This window comes from Salvia hispanica, chromosome 5 (genome assembly GCF_029641045.1).
Source record: "Salvia hispanica isolate PSC_SH4W2 chromosome 5, Shi_PSC_v1, whole genome shotgun sequence".
Classification (NCBI taxonomy): domain Eukaryota; kingdom Viridiplantae; phylum Streptophyta; class Magnoliopsida; order Lamiales; family Lamiaceae; genus Salvia; species Salvia hispanica.
The window spans coordinates 20,047,713-20,065,907 of record NC_142696.1 but is presented as its reverse complement, the minus strand read 5'-3'; the positions used below and the strand labels follow the sequence as shown (position 1 = coordinate 20,065,907).

Here is an 18,195-nt window from a genome sequence, read left to right as displayed (position 1 = left end):
CAAAATATGCGTGGCAGCAGCCAACCCAAAAATAGTTTCCAAATCTCTATGCATGTACTATACGAGTCCATCTCTGTGGGATCGATCCCTACTTCCCTGTGCTAGTTTAGTATCTGTGGTTGAGGGTTTTGAAGGTTTGCTTGCGTACCAACGACCAGACTTCCAGTCTTGTGAGTCTCTAGACCTTGTGATCTAGTTGATTTACTGGATCTAGGAAGTGTGTAATTAGAAATTGATAGGATACAGCAAGCAAGAAAATCAACTCTTCACCCCATCATGTGGATGCTCAAGTGATGAAAATTCAATTATTCTTTTTTCTAACATGAAATTTTCATTTATCCAATGAGCCGTAACACATAAATAATGCAAGCCTTGTCTCCCAAGCCATAAGTCCGTAGTTAATGAAATTTTCGAAGTTAATTTAGAAAACAAATTTTTCAAACCAATAATTTCATTTTCATACAGTTTATAGCTATCTTTATAACAAGTGTTTCGAGAAACATTTTTGTAACGAGATTGAGCTTTTTTCATTAAATTTGAGAAATAGTGATTTTCAACCAATCTAAATGGGAGTTCAGCTCCTATAATCAATTTAGCCAATTCAACTCTCACCTCATCTTGTTTATAAGCATGATTTGCAACGGTGCCACTATAAACATCTAAAATTTGTTGTCGACTATCGTCTAACAAATCATTTTCCTCCCAATTATTGTGTCAATTATTTAGATGTCTAGTTAGAGTACCCGTACCAATATTAAGATTAAAGGAGAAATCTTTTTTGCATATCATGCACTTTGCTTTATCACCCTTTAGAACAAAATAATTCCACACCTTAGAGCATCCACAATGGCGGCTAGCGCACCGGCTAGCCGATTCGCGTTGCTAGCCGGTCGGCTAGCCAAACCATTGGAACCGGCCAGCGGCATTTCGGCGAAAAAACAGGCGAGCGCACGCCGATTTCCAGGCGCTGGCCGATGTGCTGGCCGCCATTGTGGCGTGCCATCGGCGAGCGATCGGCCAACGCAATTTTTTATTTTTATTTTTGAAAATTTTTGAAACTATATATACGCGATTTTAGTTTCATTTTCATTTGCACCACTTGTTTTAACGAGTTTTCTCTCTCTCTAAATTTCTGTACAAGAGCAACATCGAGCGATGAGTAACGCGGGTGGTAGTAGTGGTGGTAGTGGTGGGGATGCTGAGGAGTACGAACGGCGGATGAACGAGGCTATGGAGGCCTACATGAACCGCGAGATAGAGCGGTACATGCAAAGAGTCGAACAGCAGGCGGTACCTCGCCCTCGACCCGTTGTCCACCGCCGAACAGTGATTGTTCGGGATCACGTAGCTGTACATCACGGAAGACTGCACGGCGATAGTTTTTTTCTTTATTATGTAATTTTTTTTAATGAATGTACTTTTTTTTTAATGAAATTAATGAATTTTCCCGTATATGTCTTGTAAATTTAATTCCGTAATTTGTCTCCGTAAATATAGTTGTTTTTGAATTATTTTTATTGCGGCTAGCCTGTGGCTAACCTATTTGATTAAAATGATGATGTGGCAGGTGAATTTTTAGTGCTGATGACGTGGCAGGGAGAGAGAGTGGCTAGCCTGTGGCTAGCCTAAAGCCATTGTGGATGCTCTTACTAGTCTTAGATCTAATAGGTGGTTTTTTAGCACAAGTAGAAGAAGTTTGAGATCATGCAATGCAGTGGCGGATTTCGGGGGGGGAAGAGGGGGCCCCCTTCCCGGCCGTTCGGAGAGCCTAAACTTTCCCTTGAATCGAGCCGAAAATAGTATATCAGCGTCCTCCGTGGAGTGTAGAAATATACTTTGTTTTCAATAAATGAGATATAAAATGGAGTAGTCTAATGGTTTGTGTGTTGATTTTTTTCTAAGAGGTCTAAGGATCAATCCTCAACAAGAGCATATTTCTTTCATTTTTTACTCTTTTAGTTTATCAATTCATATTTCTTTCTTATCATCAAAATAATACCTTTAAATACTTTATAAAATCTATTCATATTTATTTAAATAATTTATAAAATCTATTCATATTTGTTTCTTATCATCAAAATAATATCTTTAAATACTTTATAAAATCTAAACTTTTACTAATTTGCCTATATTAGGTTGTTATATTTGTTCTTTAGTTAAAATTATTTTTAATCTTGTGTTAAAAATACTTATAATTTGTGATCCATGCATTAAGAGCATACTTTATATTTGTCCTAAAGTACTTATAATTTGTGATCCATGCATCTTTATTATTCTCTATGTAACAAAATAAACATTTAAATATTTTTGAGATCTATTTACTGCTCTACTTATATCACTTTTGTATATACTCCCTCCGTCCCTTATTATTCGTCACCATTTGATCCGCACGAATTTTAAGAAATGTAATAGAAAATGGGTTGAAAAAGTTTGTGATATGTGAGTCTTACTTTTATATATTAGTTTTATAATAAAATGTGCGAGTGTGAATGAGTTAGTGAAATGTAAGATTCACTACAAAAAATGGTAAAAGTGAAAAGTGAAAATTTTTTAGGGACAGATGAAAAAAGGAAATAGGTAACAAATTTTCAGGGACGGATGGAGTAATATTTACTAGGATTTTGAATGTATATAATATTTACAATAGTTTTATATTTTTAAATGAGTAATACATATTTGCAAGTTAATTCATGTTTATATTTTATTAACGAAGCTAGTGCTACTTAAATAATAATACAATATTATTTATTTAATTATTAAAAATATTAATAAATTAAATATTAAATATTTTAATATTAAATTTTCGCCCCCACCATTTTCGGGATCTGGATCTGCTACTGCTGCAATGGGTATCTGCTACTGCTGCAATGGGTTCTTGTTCATCATTCTCTTCTTCTTCTATGGTTTCAGGTTGTACCATAGACTCTAAAGATGGCAAGACAAGCTACGCTGTTGTGGTATTTTAAAAGATGAATTACTAGGTTTTTCCAAAAATCTTTTCATCTTGAAACAAAAATTGTAAACAACAAACCAAGTTCTAATCAATAAAGCAACTAACTGATGATAAAAGTAAATCTAACCGACATTAGATTGTGAAGATCTTGGTCGGCGATTCAATTCAGCAACAACAGACACGCTCCTCTACAACAAATATTAACAATGAGATTAATTAAAATAAGAAGAAACTATGAAAAGAATAATTACAAACAATAAACTAAGTATTATTTTGAAAGCAACTAATACAAAACAAAACTAAATCTTACCAACAAAACATGGTGACGACAATAGACTCGTTTCCTCCTCTACAACAATCGAATAGTGATCCAAGAACGACCAATATCGAATTGTTTGGACACCACAGGTCACAACAATTAAATCCAATGGAGTTATCAGAATAGAACTTAGAGAACAAGATAGAGTATGAAGGAAGAGATGAACATGCAGAAAGTCATTAACCTATATTTATAGGAGAATATGAGAAGTGAATAAAATAGTTGTTGAATTCTTGGAAGAAGAAGAGACTCTCATCGCTAATTATCGTCTCTCTGCCTTCTTTACCTATAATATTATAGGGGAACAACTAAGTAATTATATCTATTAATAGTTATAGGAATGACTAAAATCATGGAAATTTTAATTGAAAATGGAATATTGGGAGGAGAGAAAAAAATATGAAGCGGCTAAATCATATCAAGATTAATTGAAACTAAGTAATTATATCTATTAATAGTGAACGACTAAAATCATGGAAATTTTAATTGAAAATGGAATATTGGGAGGAGAGAAGGAAATATGAAACGGATAAATGATTAATTGAAATTAAGACTATAATTAGAGATGATCTTATTAATATACAGGGGTGCGATCTATCATAACTCATATTTATGTGATAACCTAATAACCCTATCATTTTATGGGTCAAAAGTATCATTTTTACTAAAAATGATATTTATATACGATAAAATTATATTTTTTCAACATGCATAAAATGATACTTTTATTCCATAAAATGATATTCTGTTCCATAAAATGATATTTTTCGTCCATAAAATGAGAATTATTAGGTTATCACCATAAATATGAGTTATGATATGATCACATCTCTTAATATATATATATATATATATATATATATATATATATATATATATATATATGCATATATACTAGTATTAATTAATTATCACTACACTCATGGAGTGATGGAACCATTTAACTACATATATATAATATACATATGCGTATATCACATATATAGAAATATAACATTTAAATAATTATCACTACAATCATGGAACAATAATATGACAATTGATATGCATATACATATAAAGGGAAATGATCAATTGCTAACTCATCCCTTAGTTGCTAACTACAACTAATTTAAAATCATAAGATTTTAGAAATCTTGTGGTCTACAATTTGCCATGTGTAATTTTGTTTTTCATTTTTTAATATTAAAAAGATAATAGCAATTATCAAATTTAGGATTTAGAAATATAATGTCAATACAGTGTATGAAATACATCAACACGAAGACATAATAATGTCAATACAATTTCATATTAACATTTTACAAGCGTACTATTGACATATTATGTAAGGTGTATTGACATAAATCTGTTCGTCAAAAATACGAAAATTCAAAAAAAAATTTAATTTTTTTTCAAATTTTGACGTCGGAACATATGCATGTAGCATATCGTTGGAATCCTTATAAAATTATCTTTAATTTGATATGTGTTATATGAATTTAAAGTTTTGGGATTTCTTTTAAAAGTTAGTTATAACTAACTTGACATTAATACCCCTATTGATTTTTATTGGAATTAATCATATAGCCTTATTGACGTTTTTATTTTATCATATTGACATTTTGTGGTTGATGATCTAGGCCTTTAATTTGAATATCTAATGGCTATTATTGAGTTATAGTTAGCAATTAAGCATTGAGTTAGCAATATAACACTCCCCTACATATAAATATATTATAGTGTTAGGGGAGTGATCAATTGCTAACTCATCATTTAATTGCTAACTACAACTAATTTAAGGCCACATGATTTTAAAAAACGTGTGGTCTACAATTTGCCACGTGTAATTTTCGTTTTTATTAATTAAATCGAAAAAAACAAAAAAAAAACGCCAAATTAGGGTTTTGGATGAAAATGTCAATATAGTGTTTCGAAAATATCAACACAATGCTTTGAGAATGTCAACACAAATTTAGGATTGACATTGTATATGCTTTATATTGACATATTATCTTAGCTGTATTGACATTAGCCTGTGTACAAAAAATACGAAAATTCTAGATTTTTTTTTCAAATTTTGACGTCGGAACATATGCATGTAATATATCGTTGGAATCCTTATAAAATTATCTTTAATTTGATATATGTTATATGAATTTAAAGTTTTGGAATTTCTTTTAAAAGTTAGTTATAACTAACTTGACATTAATACCCCTATTGATTTTTATTGGAATTAATCATATAGCCTTATTGACTTTTTTGTTGATCGTATTGACATTTTGTGGTTAATGATCTAGGCCTTTAATTTGAATATCTAATGGCTATTATTGAATTGTAGTTAACAATTAAGCATTGAGTTAGCAATATAACGCTCCCCTATATTGTTATATATAATTCCCACATCCATAATTAGATATTGTCTATAATTAACACACTCATAATTAGTTTTATATAATCCCACAAAATCAGTAACTAAGAATTAAGAAAGGTCTACTAAAATCACGAACAATAATATGTATAAAAAATTTAACTATCACTATAATCATGGAACAATGAATCTCTATATTAATGCAAATATTTTTTATTCTAGAATCCACTATTTTATAAAGAGATAAATCAATCACTATAATTATGGAGATGTTGATTAACTCTAGGAGTATGGATTGATCCACTATTTTTATTGAGAAAAATTAGCTAACAACCCATCACTAAAATTATGGAAATAATTTTTTGTAAAGAAAAATTAATTAACAACTAGGCAATCACTAAAATCATGAAGAGTAGTGATTTAGAGACATAATGTCTCTAAGACATAATATCCTTATGGCATTTTGACATAGATATATTTTTTATAATGACTACTTTACCCAATATCATATTAAATGGATACAAATCTAATTAAAGAATATTAAATCAAATTAAATATCTTTATCTAAATGCATATTTATTGATTTGATTACAGATAAGCTACAATCATGCTCAAAACTTTTTATATGTTTACATGTCATTTTTTTCATGTTAGTTTTATACTATATTATTTATTTAAAAATCATGAATTCAGATTATAAATTAGTTATTATAATGCATACTAAATTATTATTTAATAATAAAATAATTTGATAACTTCATATATTATTATTTTTTCAAATAAATTTTTATCTCACCGGTTGATAATTTAATTATGAGTTATTTATGTTATACTTTCATAGCCGGTTAATTTTATTATTTTTTTTGTTAAATTTCTTATTCAAATTTGAATTATATGATTAAATAATAGTAGTTATTATGATGAATCATTTATTTGCGTTACTTTTTGTATTTTTGTATTAATTTTCTTAACTTTTATCACATGTAATATTCTTTTTATAATTTGATTGACAAGTACTAGTTAGACTTCGACTCTATAAAATTATGCTTAGAAAATTAACATTATAATATTTCAAAAATAAAAAATTATTGTATTTTTTAATACGAAAATAATTGGATGAATCAACTTTTCTCATTTTAGATTATTTAATATATCGTACATCAACTAATTATATTAAGAATTAAGAAAATTAAGAATCGTAAGCTCCATTAATAATATCCTTTTTTAGTTAGTAATTTTAATATAAGAAAATGAGAATATTTTAAATATATAGCTTTAAAATGTTAAATATAGGAGTATTAGTTATGAACATGTGATTTTTTTTTTTTGTTGAGTTGTAATTCCAGAAATAATAGTAAAAATGAAATGTAAAGAATTAAAATTAAAATTTTAAAAATTTTAAAATCAAAATTACGTACTCAATTAGTATTAAAATCAAAACTGCATCTCAAATAATTTTAAAATCAAAATTGCATACTCCAAATTTGTTGCTACATGATATAGTAAAATTTCAATATTTAATAAAGAAAAGTAAATATTAATTATGGTCAATACTAGCATTAACAATGATGTAAAAAAATAATAATTTAAAGTTATTAATATTTTGAAATATAATTTAATTTTTCTTCATACAGTAAATTTAGTTAAGAACTCATTATTTTACAAATAATCAAATTAACCTTATCAAGATCTTAATTAATACTACTTCCATATATAAATGCAGGGGCAACAAAGTACATGTACAAAATTTAAATTTAATTTAGAATTAAATGTAAAATAAAATTATTACTTTAACCTCATTATGTCTTAGACATTATGTCTCCAAAACATTTTTCAATTATGAAAGTATTATCTTATAAAGAAACATTAATTAACAACTAATGACACGATCACAATTCACAAGATTTCTAGGAATTATCTCCTTTAATATAGCTATTACATTAGTCAATTAGTTCAAAATCCCCTTTATTATAACTATCACTTCACATTATAGTTACATACTTATGTTGAGATTCTTGAGAATAATGAGAAGAGCATATATGCAATATTAATATAGGAATTAATTTCGAATAGTCTACATAGAAATATGTACAACATTATGACTTATGTGTGAGGATGAATTAATTATTTTGGTACATGCAGCCACTTGAAATATTTAAATTAATATGAAAATTAAGCATAAATTATTCATAAAACACACTATATTACTAATTTTATAAGAAATATATGTTGGGTCGGGCCTGGGCTTGGGCCGGTCCTGGGCTCGGGGCGGTCCTGGATTTATAAAATGGCCCAACTGGAGCCCGTTTACACTATTAGCCAAGCCCAGGCCCGCGCTATTTCACTACCGGGCCGGGCTTGGGCCGGCCCATACCGGGTCTGGGCTGGCCCACTTGACATCTCTAGATTTGCAAATATATATTAAATATAAAATAGAAGAAAAACTATAGGGTGAGGCTTACGGCGGGATATAGTCCACCCCATTATGGATGGAAGGAGCGGAGGATAAAATACTGATGTAGCGGTGCATAGGGTGGAGCTTAGGGTGTCGTATAGTCCGCCCATTATGGATGCCCTAATAGAATTGTCAGTACAATCCCCAGTGAGAAATATTCTGAAAACTACAGAAGTTATTTCCGAATAAAACTTATTCTTAAATAAGGGTATGACAATTTTGTTATTAACAAATTTGAGTGATAGTAGTATTTGTCTCCTAAGTCCTACGTGTGATGCATTTTTAATTATTTAATAGATATACATTAAACAAACTTGAAATTTTAAAATCTTTTATGTATTATTATAAATCTAAATCATATATATATATATATATATAGGGGAACACTAGGGTGCCCCCTTATTTAGAGTCACAACGTACATCCAATTTGGTGCTGCCATGTGGCACAAAACATGCAATATTTTAAACACAAAAATGCAATCTAGTTGTATATGCGTTTTCGTAGATTGCATTTTTGTTGTATGTAAATTGAATTTTATAGTGTTGAGTTTTGCATTTTCACATAAATTGCATTTTTTATTGTTAAGTTTTGCATTTTCACATATAAAAATGCAATCCGTCTATATATAAAATGCAATTTAAACAGTCAATATCTAAAATGCAAAACTTAACAATAAAAAATGCAATCTGCATATAACAAAAATGCAATCTGCCGAAATTCATTTATAGCTTCTACAAATGCGTATTGCATTTTTCTGTATACAATATTGCATTTTTCGTGCCATGTGGCAGCACGTGATTGGATGTACGTTGTAACTTTAAAATTAGTTGTTATACTAGTACACCCATATATATATATATATATATATATATATATATATATATATATATATATAATTTTGAGTATTGATTTTATTTTATTGAAGTGTTAAACAAAGTAAATGAATACACAATAATTATACATTGGGTTCAACTCATTATGTCAGTAAACTCAATAGGAAATTATGTGTTTTTCAGAGGTAAATTTAACTTGTCTTTCTTCGTTTTATATTATACTTCTGCTTTTCCCTTTTACTCCATTTACTAATACTACTCTTACTCCCTCCGTTCCATAATAATAGAGTCATTTTATCATTTTGGTACGTTCCATAATAATAGAGTCATTTCTCTTTTTCTAGTGAAAGTCAATACATTTTTCCACATCTATTTTACTTTTTCTTACTTTATTCTCTTTTTATCTAGCTACCTTTTTTTTCATTTTCCACTTTACTCTCCCTTTACTTAACTCATCTAACACAATTTTTCCTAATCTCCGTGTCGAAAAGACACACTGTGGAATGGAGGGAGTATTATTTAAGTGTTTGAATGTTTGAATTTGACAAGTTTTGGAGACTCAGCCGAGTGGAAGATAAGGGTGACTCCAGAAAGCTCAAAGAGCTATACAGTGTTTGCTAGAAATAAAACATGGGGCTACAAGGCAACCAAAAATTACAACAAGTGAATAAAATGACGTCAAATTGGAGAAGAGTTAGAAATTTAAGGGAGGGCGCGGCCGCAGAGTAGAACATCGGTAGGCATGTCGTATTCATTGGAAAGACTGTGCACCGGATCATACACTCTGATATACAATTGCTGCCCTAGATACTGCCTCCCCCACATACTAGACCTCAAATTCCACATCCCTTGGTTGTCCAACGACACCAACACTGCACTCCAATACCTTGGATACACCTGTTGGAAAATCAAACCAAAAATAAATACTATCACCAATTGAGTTTAGGATGGAACGTATGAATTTCTATCAACACCTGCACTGTGTGTCTGGTGAAAGCATCGACCAGATTGTACCCTTCCCTGCTGCTCTCCGTCCAATTTCCCTCTCCGAATCTGCACAATGCATATTAGTACGCAACTCTCTAAACAGAGTTTGATGATTAGAAACCTACCCGACAACCCAGAAATCGTAGCCATCGAGATGCCACGTCTGGATGGCATCCTCATGGTTTTGGAAGACGATCTCGACGAAGTCGTGGAGGGCAGTTCCCACCACAGCGGTGTCAAGCTCACCCCTCCATGCCCCGTCAAGGCTGAACACGCCGCTGATGTTAAGGTAATCCGCCAGCTTCAGCGGCGTGTCCGGGTTGACGTAAGACACCCCATTCACCGCATACCTCTGCTTCCCCTCAACAAGGAGCGCCGAATTGGCCACGAACAGAGTCCTCGTGGTGTTGATCTCCCCGTAGTGGAACGAGCCCTGCGGGTTTGGCCTGGCTGCGTTGGCGGTCAGGTTCCACCTGAACGATCTCGCCTGCTCCACCGACCACTCCACGTCGCCTCCTCCTCCTCCTCCCGGCGGCATATCCGCAACAATGCCTTGGGAATTGGAATAATGCAATGTTGCGGTGGCAGTGAGGAGCGGGGACTCGGTGAATATGGTGGATGCGACGATGTGGTAGTCCATGGGAGGCTGATCCAAGGTGACTAGAGCGGTCACGCTCTGCCCCACGTGCACGTCTATCGAGTCGTACGTGTTCTGGATGACGTGTGACCCTTCAACCTCCACCACCTTCATTTGATGCCCTTGGATCCTCCAGTTGATCGACGTCGCAAGCCCCACGTTGGAGACGCGGAACATGTATGTCTTCCCTGGATCGCCGCTCAACGTGGATGCATTCTGGCCGTTGATGAGGATGCCTTCGGGGTAAGGCAGCGGCATTCCTGAATCCAGCGTCATCTGCAGCTCCTGAAATGGGTTATAGAGGAGTCAGGATCGCCAATTTGTCGATGTATGATGTATGATGTATGATGTATGATATGGAAAAAGCAAGCTGACCTTGTGCGTGGATGTGTACCAGTCACCGATGAGGAGGGTGAAGTCTCCGTCCGGGGTGGGGTAGGGGACGGGGATGACGGACCTGGCGTATATGTTGAGGGCGCCGAAGCCTCCGGCGGCTCTGTGCATGAGAGTGGAGGGGAAGTAGGTGTAGCTGCCGATTTGGTCCTTAGTTTGGAACTTGTAGGTGTAGGTGGAGTTGGGAGGGATGGGGCAGTTGGTTCCCAACACACCGTCTTGCCATGAATTCTTTCTCTGCTTGATACCATTCCTGAATTTATTTATAATTTATAAATATATAAGTCCTCACAACATAGAATTAAAAACCAAAGAAACACCCTCAGCCTCACCATGTGAGAAGGAAGTCCTGGTCCAATTTGTTGATGAGGGTAAGGATGATGTTGTCATTGGTCACACAATCAAGATTGGGACCAGGAAACTGGTCATTGATGAGAATAACCTGAAAATTAACACATTCTTTTGCGAAAATTAGCCTAGTGGTAGAATGGTAATGCCGTCTCGAGTTCGGTCTTTAAATTTTTGTTCATTTGACAATAAAGCAATAGTAGAGTAATGACCTGTTGAGGGACACCGAGTGGTGCAGCTGTGCCGTATGTGACAGTCCATGTGTAGTACATATAAGCATCTTCACCTGAGACTAAACCACTCCAAAATCCAATCATTAAAATCAATGATACTATTAGTATCATCCTGCTCCTCATATCTCCAACCTCAAATTATTGCGCCTCAAATCAAGAATTATAAGCAAATTCCAGATTGGACTTTGAATTTACCGGATTTGAGCGATGATTATTGCTAAAAACAAGTAGAGAATTTGGAGTAGATCTTCCTTCAAATTCTCTATCTGTTTAGGCTTTAAAGGATATACAAATAGATTGGTTTAACAGATTTATTGGAAACCCAAAAAAACCTCGGACGTTGAGTGCGGATCTCAAATTTTACTATTCTAATATTGAAATTCGAAATCAGGATAAAGTTTTTTTCATCGAGTCAAATTTAATAATGCTAATAATATGATTGAAAAAAAGTTCTCTAGTCCTGTAAAAGAAGTCTATTTTTTCTTGTGCAAGTATGAAAAAAATCCCCAGAAACTAAAATGATTAGTTCATGTTAATTATTAGTTCTGTCATTTTATCGATTTTCTTTGAATCTAACATCTTAAGAATCGCTACTGATTTAGGTTTTTTTATCCCCAACGGACCTTCTTTCAAGCCGGAAACGCTTTCTTCTACCGAAGCGACATGCTTCACTTATACGTTAATTCAGAGACATCTTCTTCATTAGTTTTAAGAATGCATTTAGTTTGACTTCTATATTTTTTAGTACTGGTATTTGTATTCAAGGCCTTTTTAAATTTTTTAAAATTTCAATGTAAAGCTACTTGCAGAAGTTATTAGAGTGAGTTCTAAATATCTGGATCTATAATATACTCCCTTTGTCCTATTTTTAGGAGTCCCGATTTATCATTTTTGGGTGTCCACTTTAAGAGTCCCGGTTGGAATATTTCATAAATGATATTAGGCCCCACATTGCACTAACAGTTTTCTACTCACATTTTATTATAAAACTAATATAAAAGAGTGAACTACAAAAATAGTCCCTGGACTATGCGTTTATCTCGCCAATGAACCCTGGACTTTAAAATTATCCTCAGACAACCCTGGACTAAGCGTTTATCTCGAAAATGGTCATTTTTCACTGTTTCGTGACGAAAATACCCTTTTGGGGGGTTTTGGGGGTTTGGTCAATTTGGTATTTTTACATTTTAAATCTGATATTATTTCAGTGATGTACTAAATCTGATATTATTTTAAAATTATCATTCTTCTTCTCTTTTGTCGTCCTTCACTTTGTTTCTTTATTTCAATATTAGATTTAATTTTATAAAACTAAATTTTAAATTTCAATTTTTAAATATCAATAAATTTTTTAATTATTAAAATTACTACCAAATAACAAATTAATAGTTTTAATCAATATTTGATAGTGCCTAATATTTAATCAATAAGGTACAACGACGCCTTAGTTTTAATCAATATTTAATAGTTTTAATCATAAATAAATCATATAACACGATTTATTCCGAAATAAATATGCATCTAATGTATAGGAGAATTTGACTAAAAATATTATGAAATTGACTAAAAATTTGATACTACTAAAAATTTGATATAAGAGATTTTTTGTTGAAATTTTCTAGTTAATTTTGATTGTTTTCAAATTAATAAACGAAAATTATATTAGTCTTACATTAGATGCATATTTATTTCGGAATAAATCGTTTTATATGATCTATTTATGATTAAAACTAAGGTGTCATCGTACCTTATTGATTAAATATTAGACACTATCAAATATTGATTAAATTAATTAATATGTTATTTAATAGTAATTTTAATAATAAAAAAATTATTGATATTTAAAAATTGAAATTTAAAATTTAATTTTATAAAATTAAATCTAATATTGAAATAAAGAAACAAAGTGAAGGATGGCAAAAAGGAAGAGGAATGATAATTTTGAAATAATATCAGATTTAAAATGTAAAAAGACCAAATTGCCCAAACCCCCCAAAACCCCTAAAAGGATATTTTTGTCACGAAACAGTTAAAAAGGACTATTTTCGAGATAAACGCTTAGTCCAGGATTGTCTTGGGATATTTTTAAAGTCCAGGGTTCATTGGCGAGATAAACGCATAGTCCAGAGACTATTTTTGTAGTTCACTCAATATAAAAAAGTAGGACACACATGCCACTATCTTTTTTCACCAACTTTCTTTTACATTTCTTAAAACTTGTGCCGAACACAACCGAGACTCCTAAAATGGGACGGAGGGAGTAACAGACTTCATGTTTTCAATATTTTAAAGCATTATTATCTAGCTCTAAGGTGGAGGGACATGGATCATTAATGCTTAGATCTAGAAATTTTTTTCGAGGATTTCCAATGTAGAAAAGCAACAAATAAAAATTACTACTACTAATATTGAAAAAAGCCATAACTTTAGCTATGTGTTAATTAACTTAATAAAACGCATGCCGACATTATTAGCATAGAACTAACAAGAGATGCTTCCAATAAAAGTACAAACACTTTGGACTTGAATTTGGTGAAAATATATTAATGCATATTCCCTTCATGTATATAATTAACATTTCATAGATCATCCGTATTGGTTTTACTAGTACTTATAAAATTAATTGGAATTTATGCAAAAATATAAATTATAAGACAAAGAATTAGAGTTGTATCCTATACTAATGCATGCCCATAAATAATTGATAAGTGATAACGATAATCAGAAAATAGAGAGAGTATTAATGCACAAGTGACTGAAACATGATTTATCTAAAGGAAGAGACGAAGCTATCATTTACTGACATAAAAAAAATTATCCTTATCTCGTGTACATATTCTACTAACTATTTTCAGTCACTTTATTTCACATTTCTTAAAATCTGCACTGAATTAAAAGTAAGACGCTAATCTTGGATAAGAGAGGAGAAATGATCTATTGACCACTGGGCGTATTCATTTATAATACCAGAATCAAACTGGAAATAAGATGTGTGTGTCCATTTTTTGGTTTCCTAGCCAATCAACTTTTGTTTGTAATAGATGAGTCTAATTAACCTGCATTCACAATCACATAAATTTCCTCTTAATTAAGAGTTCAGTTCCTTCAATCCATGAATACAAATAGTTGATGGTACAACAAGAAAATGACCTATTTTAAAAGAAAAGGCTAGATTTCATCAGCAAAAAGTACCAATCAAACTCCAATCAACTAAGCCACTTTATAAAGTGTGATAAAGAAATAATAAGACTAAGAATACAAACTTCAAACCACAGAAAAATGAAAGCATACCTCCTCCCTCCATATCTGCGGGATCACCAGTAATCTTGGCAAGAACACCTCCCAGACTCGAAACAATGGAACCTACTCGAATCCCGTATGGTTATTTTCCTCTCAGCAATCCTCGACACGAACTTAAGGGCTGTGTGGCAGTCCACGCAGGTTCTCAAGTTCTTGAAAACCTTGATCGGTGTTCCCGGAGGAGTGCTGATGATGGCAAATGCCACAGCAAGTTTTTCACTGTGGTAGGACAGATTCTGCTCTTTCTGCTCCTCCTCTACATCATGCAGCACGTAATTCGTGTGAGGAACAAACCCTTCTTCCTTCATCCTCTTTGAGATCTCACTCAAATATTTGAATATATCTTTCGATTGTGGATGGGATTCATCTCCAACCAAGAAGATGTGGACCTTCCTGTTGATGTTAACCCAACTCATGCCAGGTTTCTTCACCACTCCTCTCTCATCCATCAGTTGCCTCACCTTCGCCACTTCGTTCCACTTCCCTGCAGTGGCGTAGATATTAGCAAGAGTGACGTAAGTAGCTGCATTCTCCGGCTCAATCTCAAACAAGGCTTCCGCAGCTTGCTCTGCAATTTCATAGTTCCCATGTATCCTGCATCCACCAAGTAAAGAAGCCCACAGAAACTTGTCGGGTTTCATAGGCATTGAACGAATCATATCTTGTGCTTCCTTGAATCTGCCCGAGCGACTCAAGAGATCAACCACACAAGCATAGTGATCAGCTGTGAGAAGTAGCCCATGTTTCTCCTTTATTAAGTGGAAACATTCGAGACCTTTATCGACTAAACCTGCATGAGTGCAAGCAGATAAAACACCTACAAATGTAACATGATCAGGCTGAGTCCCAGATTTAAGCAGCATATCAAACAGCTTAAGAGCTTCATGGGGCTGCCCACTCTGAGCATATCCATTGATCAACGAGGTCCACGAGACTAAATCAGGCTTAGGCAGCCACTTGAACACTTTATCGGCTCTATCCACACTACCACACTTGGCATACATATGCACAAGCGAGCTAGCAGCAAAAGAGCACGGATCAAACCCAATTCGCATCATGTGCCCGTGGACCTGTCTGCCTAATTCCTCTGCAGTTTGATGAGCGCACGCGTTCAAAACCCCTGCAAACGTGTACTCGTTAGGGCTAATCCCACAACGCAAGAAATCAGAAAACAAAGAAAGGCCATCTTCCCACCTCCCATCTCCAAAATACCGATCAATCATTGCAGTCCAAACCACAATGTCTTTCCCTTCTACCCTATCAAAAATGTACCTAGCCTCGTTTAGGCTCCCACACTTCCCATACACATCCATCAGAGCACTCGAAACCACAGCATCGGAATCCAACCCTGTTCTGATTATACGCCCATGAATCTCTTTCCCTAACCGCAACGAATGCATGGCAGCCGAAGCCGTGAGGACACTAGACACGGTGAACTTATTGCACATGAGATGCTCATTTCTCTGCATTAATCTGTACAGCTCCAAGGCATGCCAAGGTTGTTTATGCTTCACGTAGCCCGAAATCATGGCCGTCCACGAAAAGTTGTCTCTTTCAGGCATTTCATCGAACAGCTCCCGAGCTTCTAAAACCATGCCTAATCTCGCGTAGCCCGAAATCAAAGTGTTCCAAGAACACAAATCCCTGTCCGCCATTTCATCAAACAGCTTGCGGGCATCCGACATACTCCCACATTTGCAATATAGCTCAAGAATCTTGTTGGAGATGAACACTCCAGCCAGGAAACCAGAGCGATTGATATAGTCATGGACTCTTTTGCCCTCATTTAAAGCCCTTTTCTCAATGCAGAGCTGCAGGATTTTAGAATAAGCAGCGGGAGGGGGGCGGACTAGATTTTCTAGGAATGGAATCACGTCTTTCAATCGTTTCTGGTGGCAGAGATGTTGGATGGTTTCAATGAAATCGGCATCTCTGGCCGAGTGATTCCTCGAGGAAGGAAAGAAAGGATTTGGCGATGATGTTAGTTGAGTGGAATGGGGAGTGGAAGAATACGAACAGCCGAGTAATTTTCGAAGCTGAAATGGATATCGCTTCATTGTTTCAATGATAGATTTACTTGACGACTCACTCTCATACTTTCTTCCACATACTCAAACTTTCAAGTTTCAACCCATGCCGGAAAAGAATTCATCTCCTACCCCACTCCACACAAATATATTATATTATAATAGGGTCCACTCTCATATACGTGAGGGAGGAGTGGAGTAAGAAATGAATTAGGGAATGCATTAGATGGTCCGGAGTGCCGAACCGAGCCAATTAAACAAGTACTCCAACAAATAAAATTAATAATCCATTCAATTATATTTAATCCGTTAAAAAATGGAGTACTAATAATTTTAATACTGAATGATACGTTTTAATTAGAAAATTAATAAAATATTACAAAAATATTAGTATTAAAGTATTAAAAATGGATTCATTATGGAGATAACACAAATAGAAAAGTACTATGATTATTTTCCGTATACTAAAAAAGAATCGAATGTTTCACTCAGTTCGTGTAAAATTCTAGTATCAAGTAGGTCCCATAAACTGACTTAAATGTTAACCGTATGTATAAATTTAGTTTACAAAAATATCACCGCCAGGATCCGTGGCGCAATGGTAGCGCGTCTGACTCCAGATCAGAAGGTTGCGTGTTCGATTCACGTCAGGTTCAATTTCCCGATCCATACGGCTCCAATTTTTTAATATTTACCACAATTATCATCAAATGCACTAGATAGTATCGAAAAATACTAGGGATGGAATGTCAGTGTAGCCCGCTATCCGTGGATTAGCCCGCACCCGATTAACCCGCAACCCGTTAAGGTCAGACCCGAAAATCCGATGGACTTGCCCAAAAACTAGATAAAATTTCTATTATTTTATTTTTTACTCTTAATCCGTCACTGCATTGATTAATTTTATAATATAAATAACTAAAAAATATCTTTCAATTTTATATTAATATACAAATTACATATTAAATTTTTATTAATATAATAATTAATAAATACATTATAAACTTTAAATTCACTAAAAAAATATTTAAATTTCTAAAATATGCATTAAAATTTCAAGAAATATCTCAAATATTAGTATTTGATCATGTTTATGAGAGTTTATGATTGAATTCAAGTATATATCTCAAATTTATCATAATTAAATATTTCACATTTATGAATATAACTAATTTTCATCATTATATATTGGATTGATTACACGTTAATCTTATGACTTATCAGTAGCAACCCGATTAACCCGCTGGACTAGCCCGAAACCCAAGCCTTTAGGGTTAGGGTTAACTTTTATAACCCGAAAGAAATCACAACCCGATTAGACGGCATCCGATTGACCCGTAGCCTGAATAGGGTTGGCCC

General features: G+C 33.4%; 2 protein-coding genes and 1 non-coding gene across 3 annotated transcripts; 1 reads left to right on the top strand and 2 right to left on the bottom strand.

Annotated features, from left to right (window-relative positions):
- Window positions 1-9,442: 9,442 nt before the first annotated feature.
- Window positions 9,443-11,778, bottom strand: LOC125188905 (L-ascorbate oxidase homolog). The gene is made up of 6 exons (XM_048086001.2): window positions 11,489-11,778; window positions 11,261-11,370; window positions 10,911-11,181; window positions 10,024-10,820; window positions 9,886-9,964; window positions 9,443-9,808 (listed from the first exon to the last, which is right to left on the bottom strand). The coding sequence occupies exons 1-6, from the start codon at window positions 11,630-11,632 to the stop codon at window positions 9,614-9,616; spliced, it is 1,596 nt and encodes a 531-aa protein (XP_047941958.1). The 5' UTR covers window positions 11,633-11,778; the 3' UTR covers window positions 9,443-9,613.
- Window positions 11,779-14,432: 2,654 nt separating this feature from the next.
- On the bottom strand, window positions 14,433-16,968 carry LOC125188904 (Pentatricopeptide repeat (PPR) superfamily protein). Its single transcript, XM_048086000.2, has 2 exons — window positions 14,801-16,968; window positions 14,433-14,565 (listed from the first exon to the last, which is right to left on the bottom strand). The coding sequence occupies exon 1, from the start codon at window positions 16,864-16,866 to the stop codon at window positions 14,824-14,826; it is 2,043 nt and encodes a 680-aa protein (XP_047941957.1). The 5' UTR covers window positions 16,867-16,968; the 3' UTR covers window positions 14,433-14,565; window positions 14,801-14,823.
- A 452-nt stretch (window positions 16,969-17,420) lies between these two features.
- On the top strand, window positions 17,421-17,492 carry TRNAW-CCA (transfer RNA tryptophan (anticodon CCA)). Its single transcript has one exon. It is a non-coding gene; the product is annotated as a tRNA-Trp (tRNA).
- Window positions 17,493-18,195: the final 703 nt, after the last annotated feature.

What these genes read in the sequence shown, in the direction of transcription:
- LOC125188905 (XM_048086001.2), bottom strand. Translation starts at nt 11,632, where the DNA reads ATGAGGAGCAGGATGATACTAATAGTATCATTGATTTTAATGATTGGA. An exon ending in CAGGACTTCCTTCTCACATG is followed by an intron (nt 11,182 to 11,260) that starts GTGAGGCTGAGG and finishes AAATAAATTCAG; the next exon opens with GAATGGTATCAAGCAGAGAA. An exon ending in TACGATTTCTGGGTTGTCGG is followed by an intron (nt 9,965 to 10,023) that starts GTAGGTTTCTAA and finishes TGCATTGTGCAG; the next exon opens with ATTCGGAGAGGGAAATTGGA.
- LOC125188904 (XM_048086000.2), bottom strand. Translation starts at nt 16,866, where the DNA reads ATGAAGCGATATCCATTTCAGCTTCGAAAATTACTCGGCTGTTCGTAT.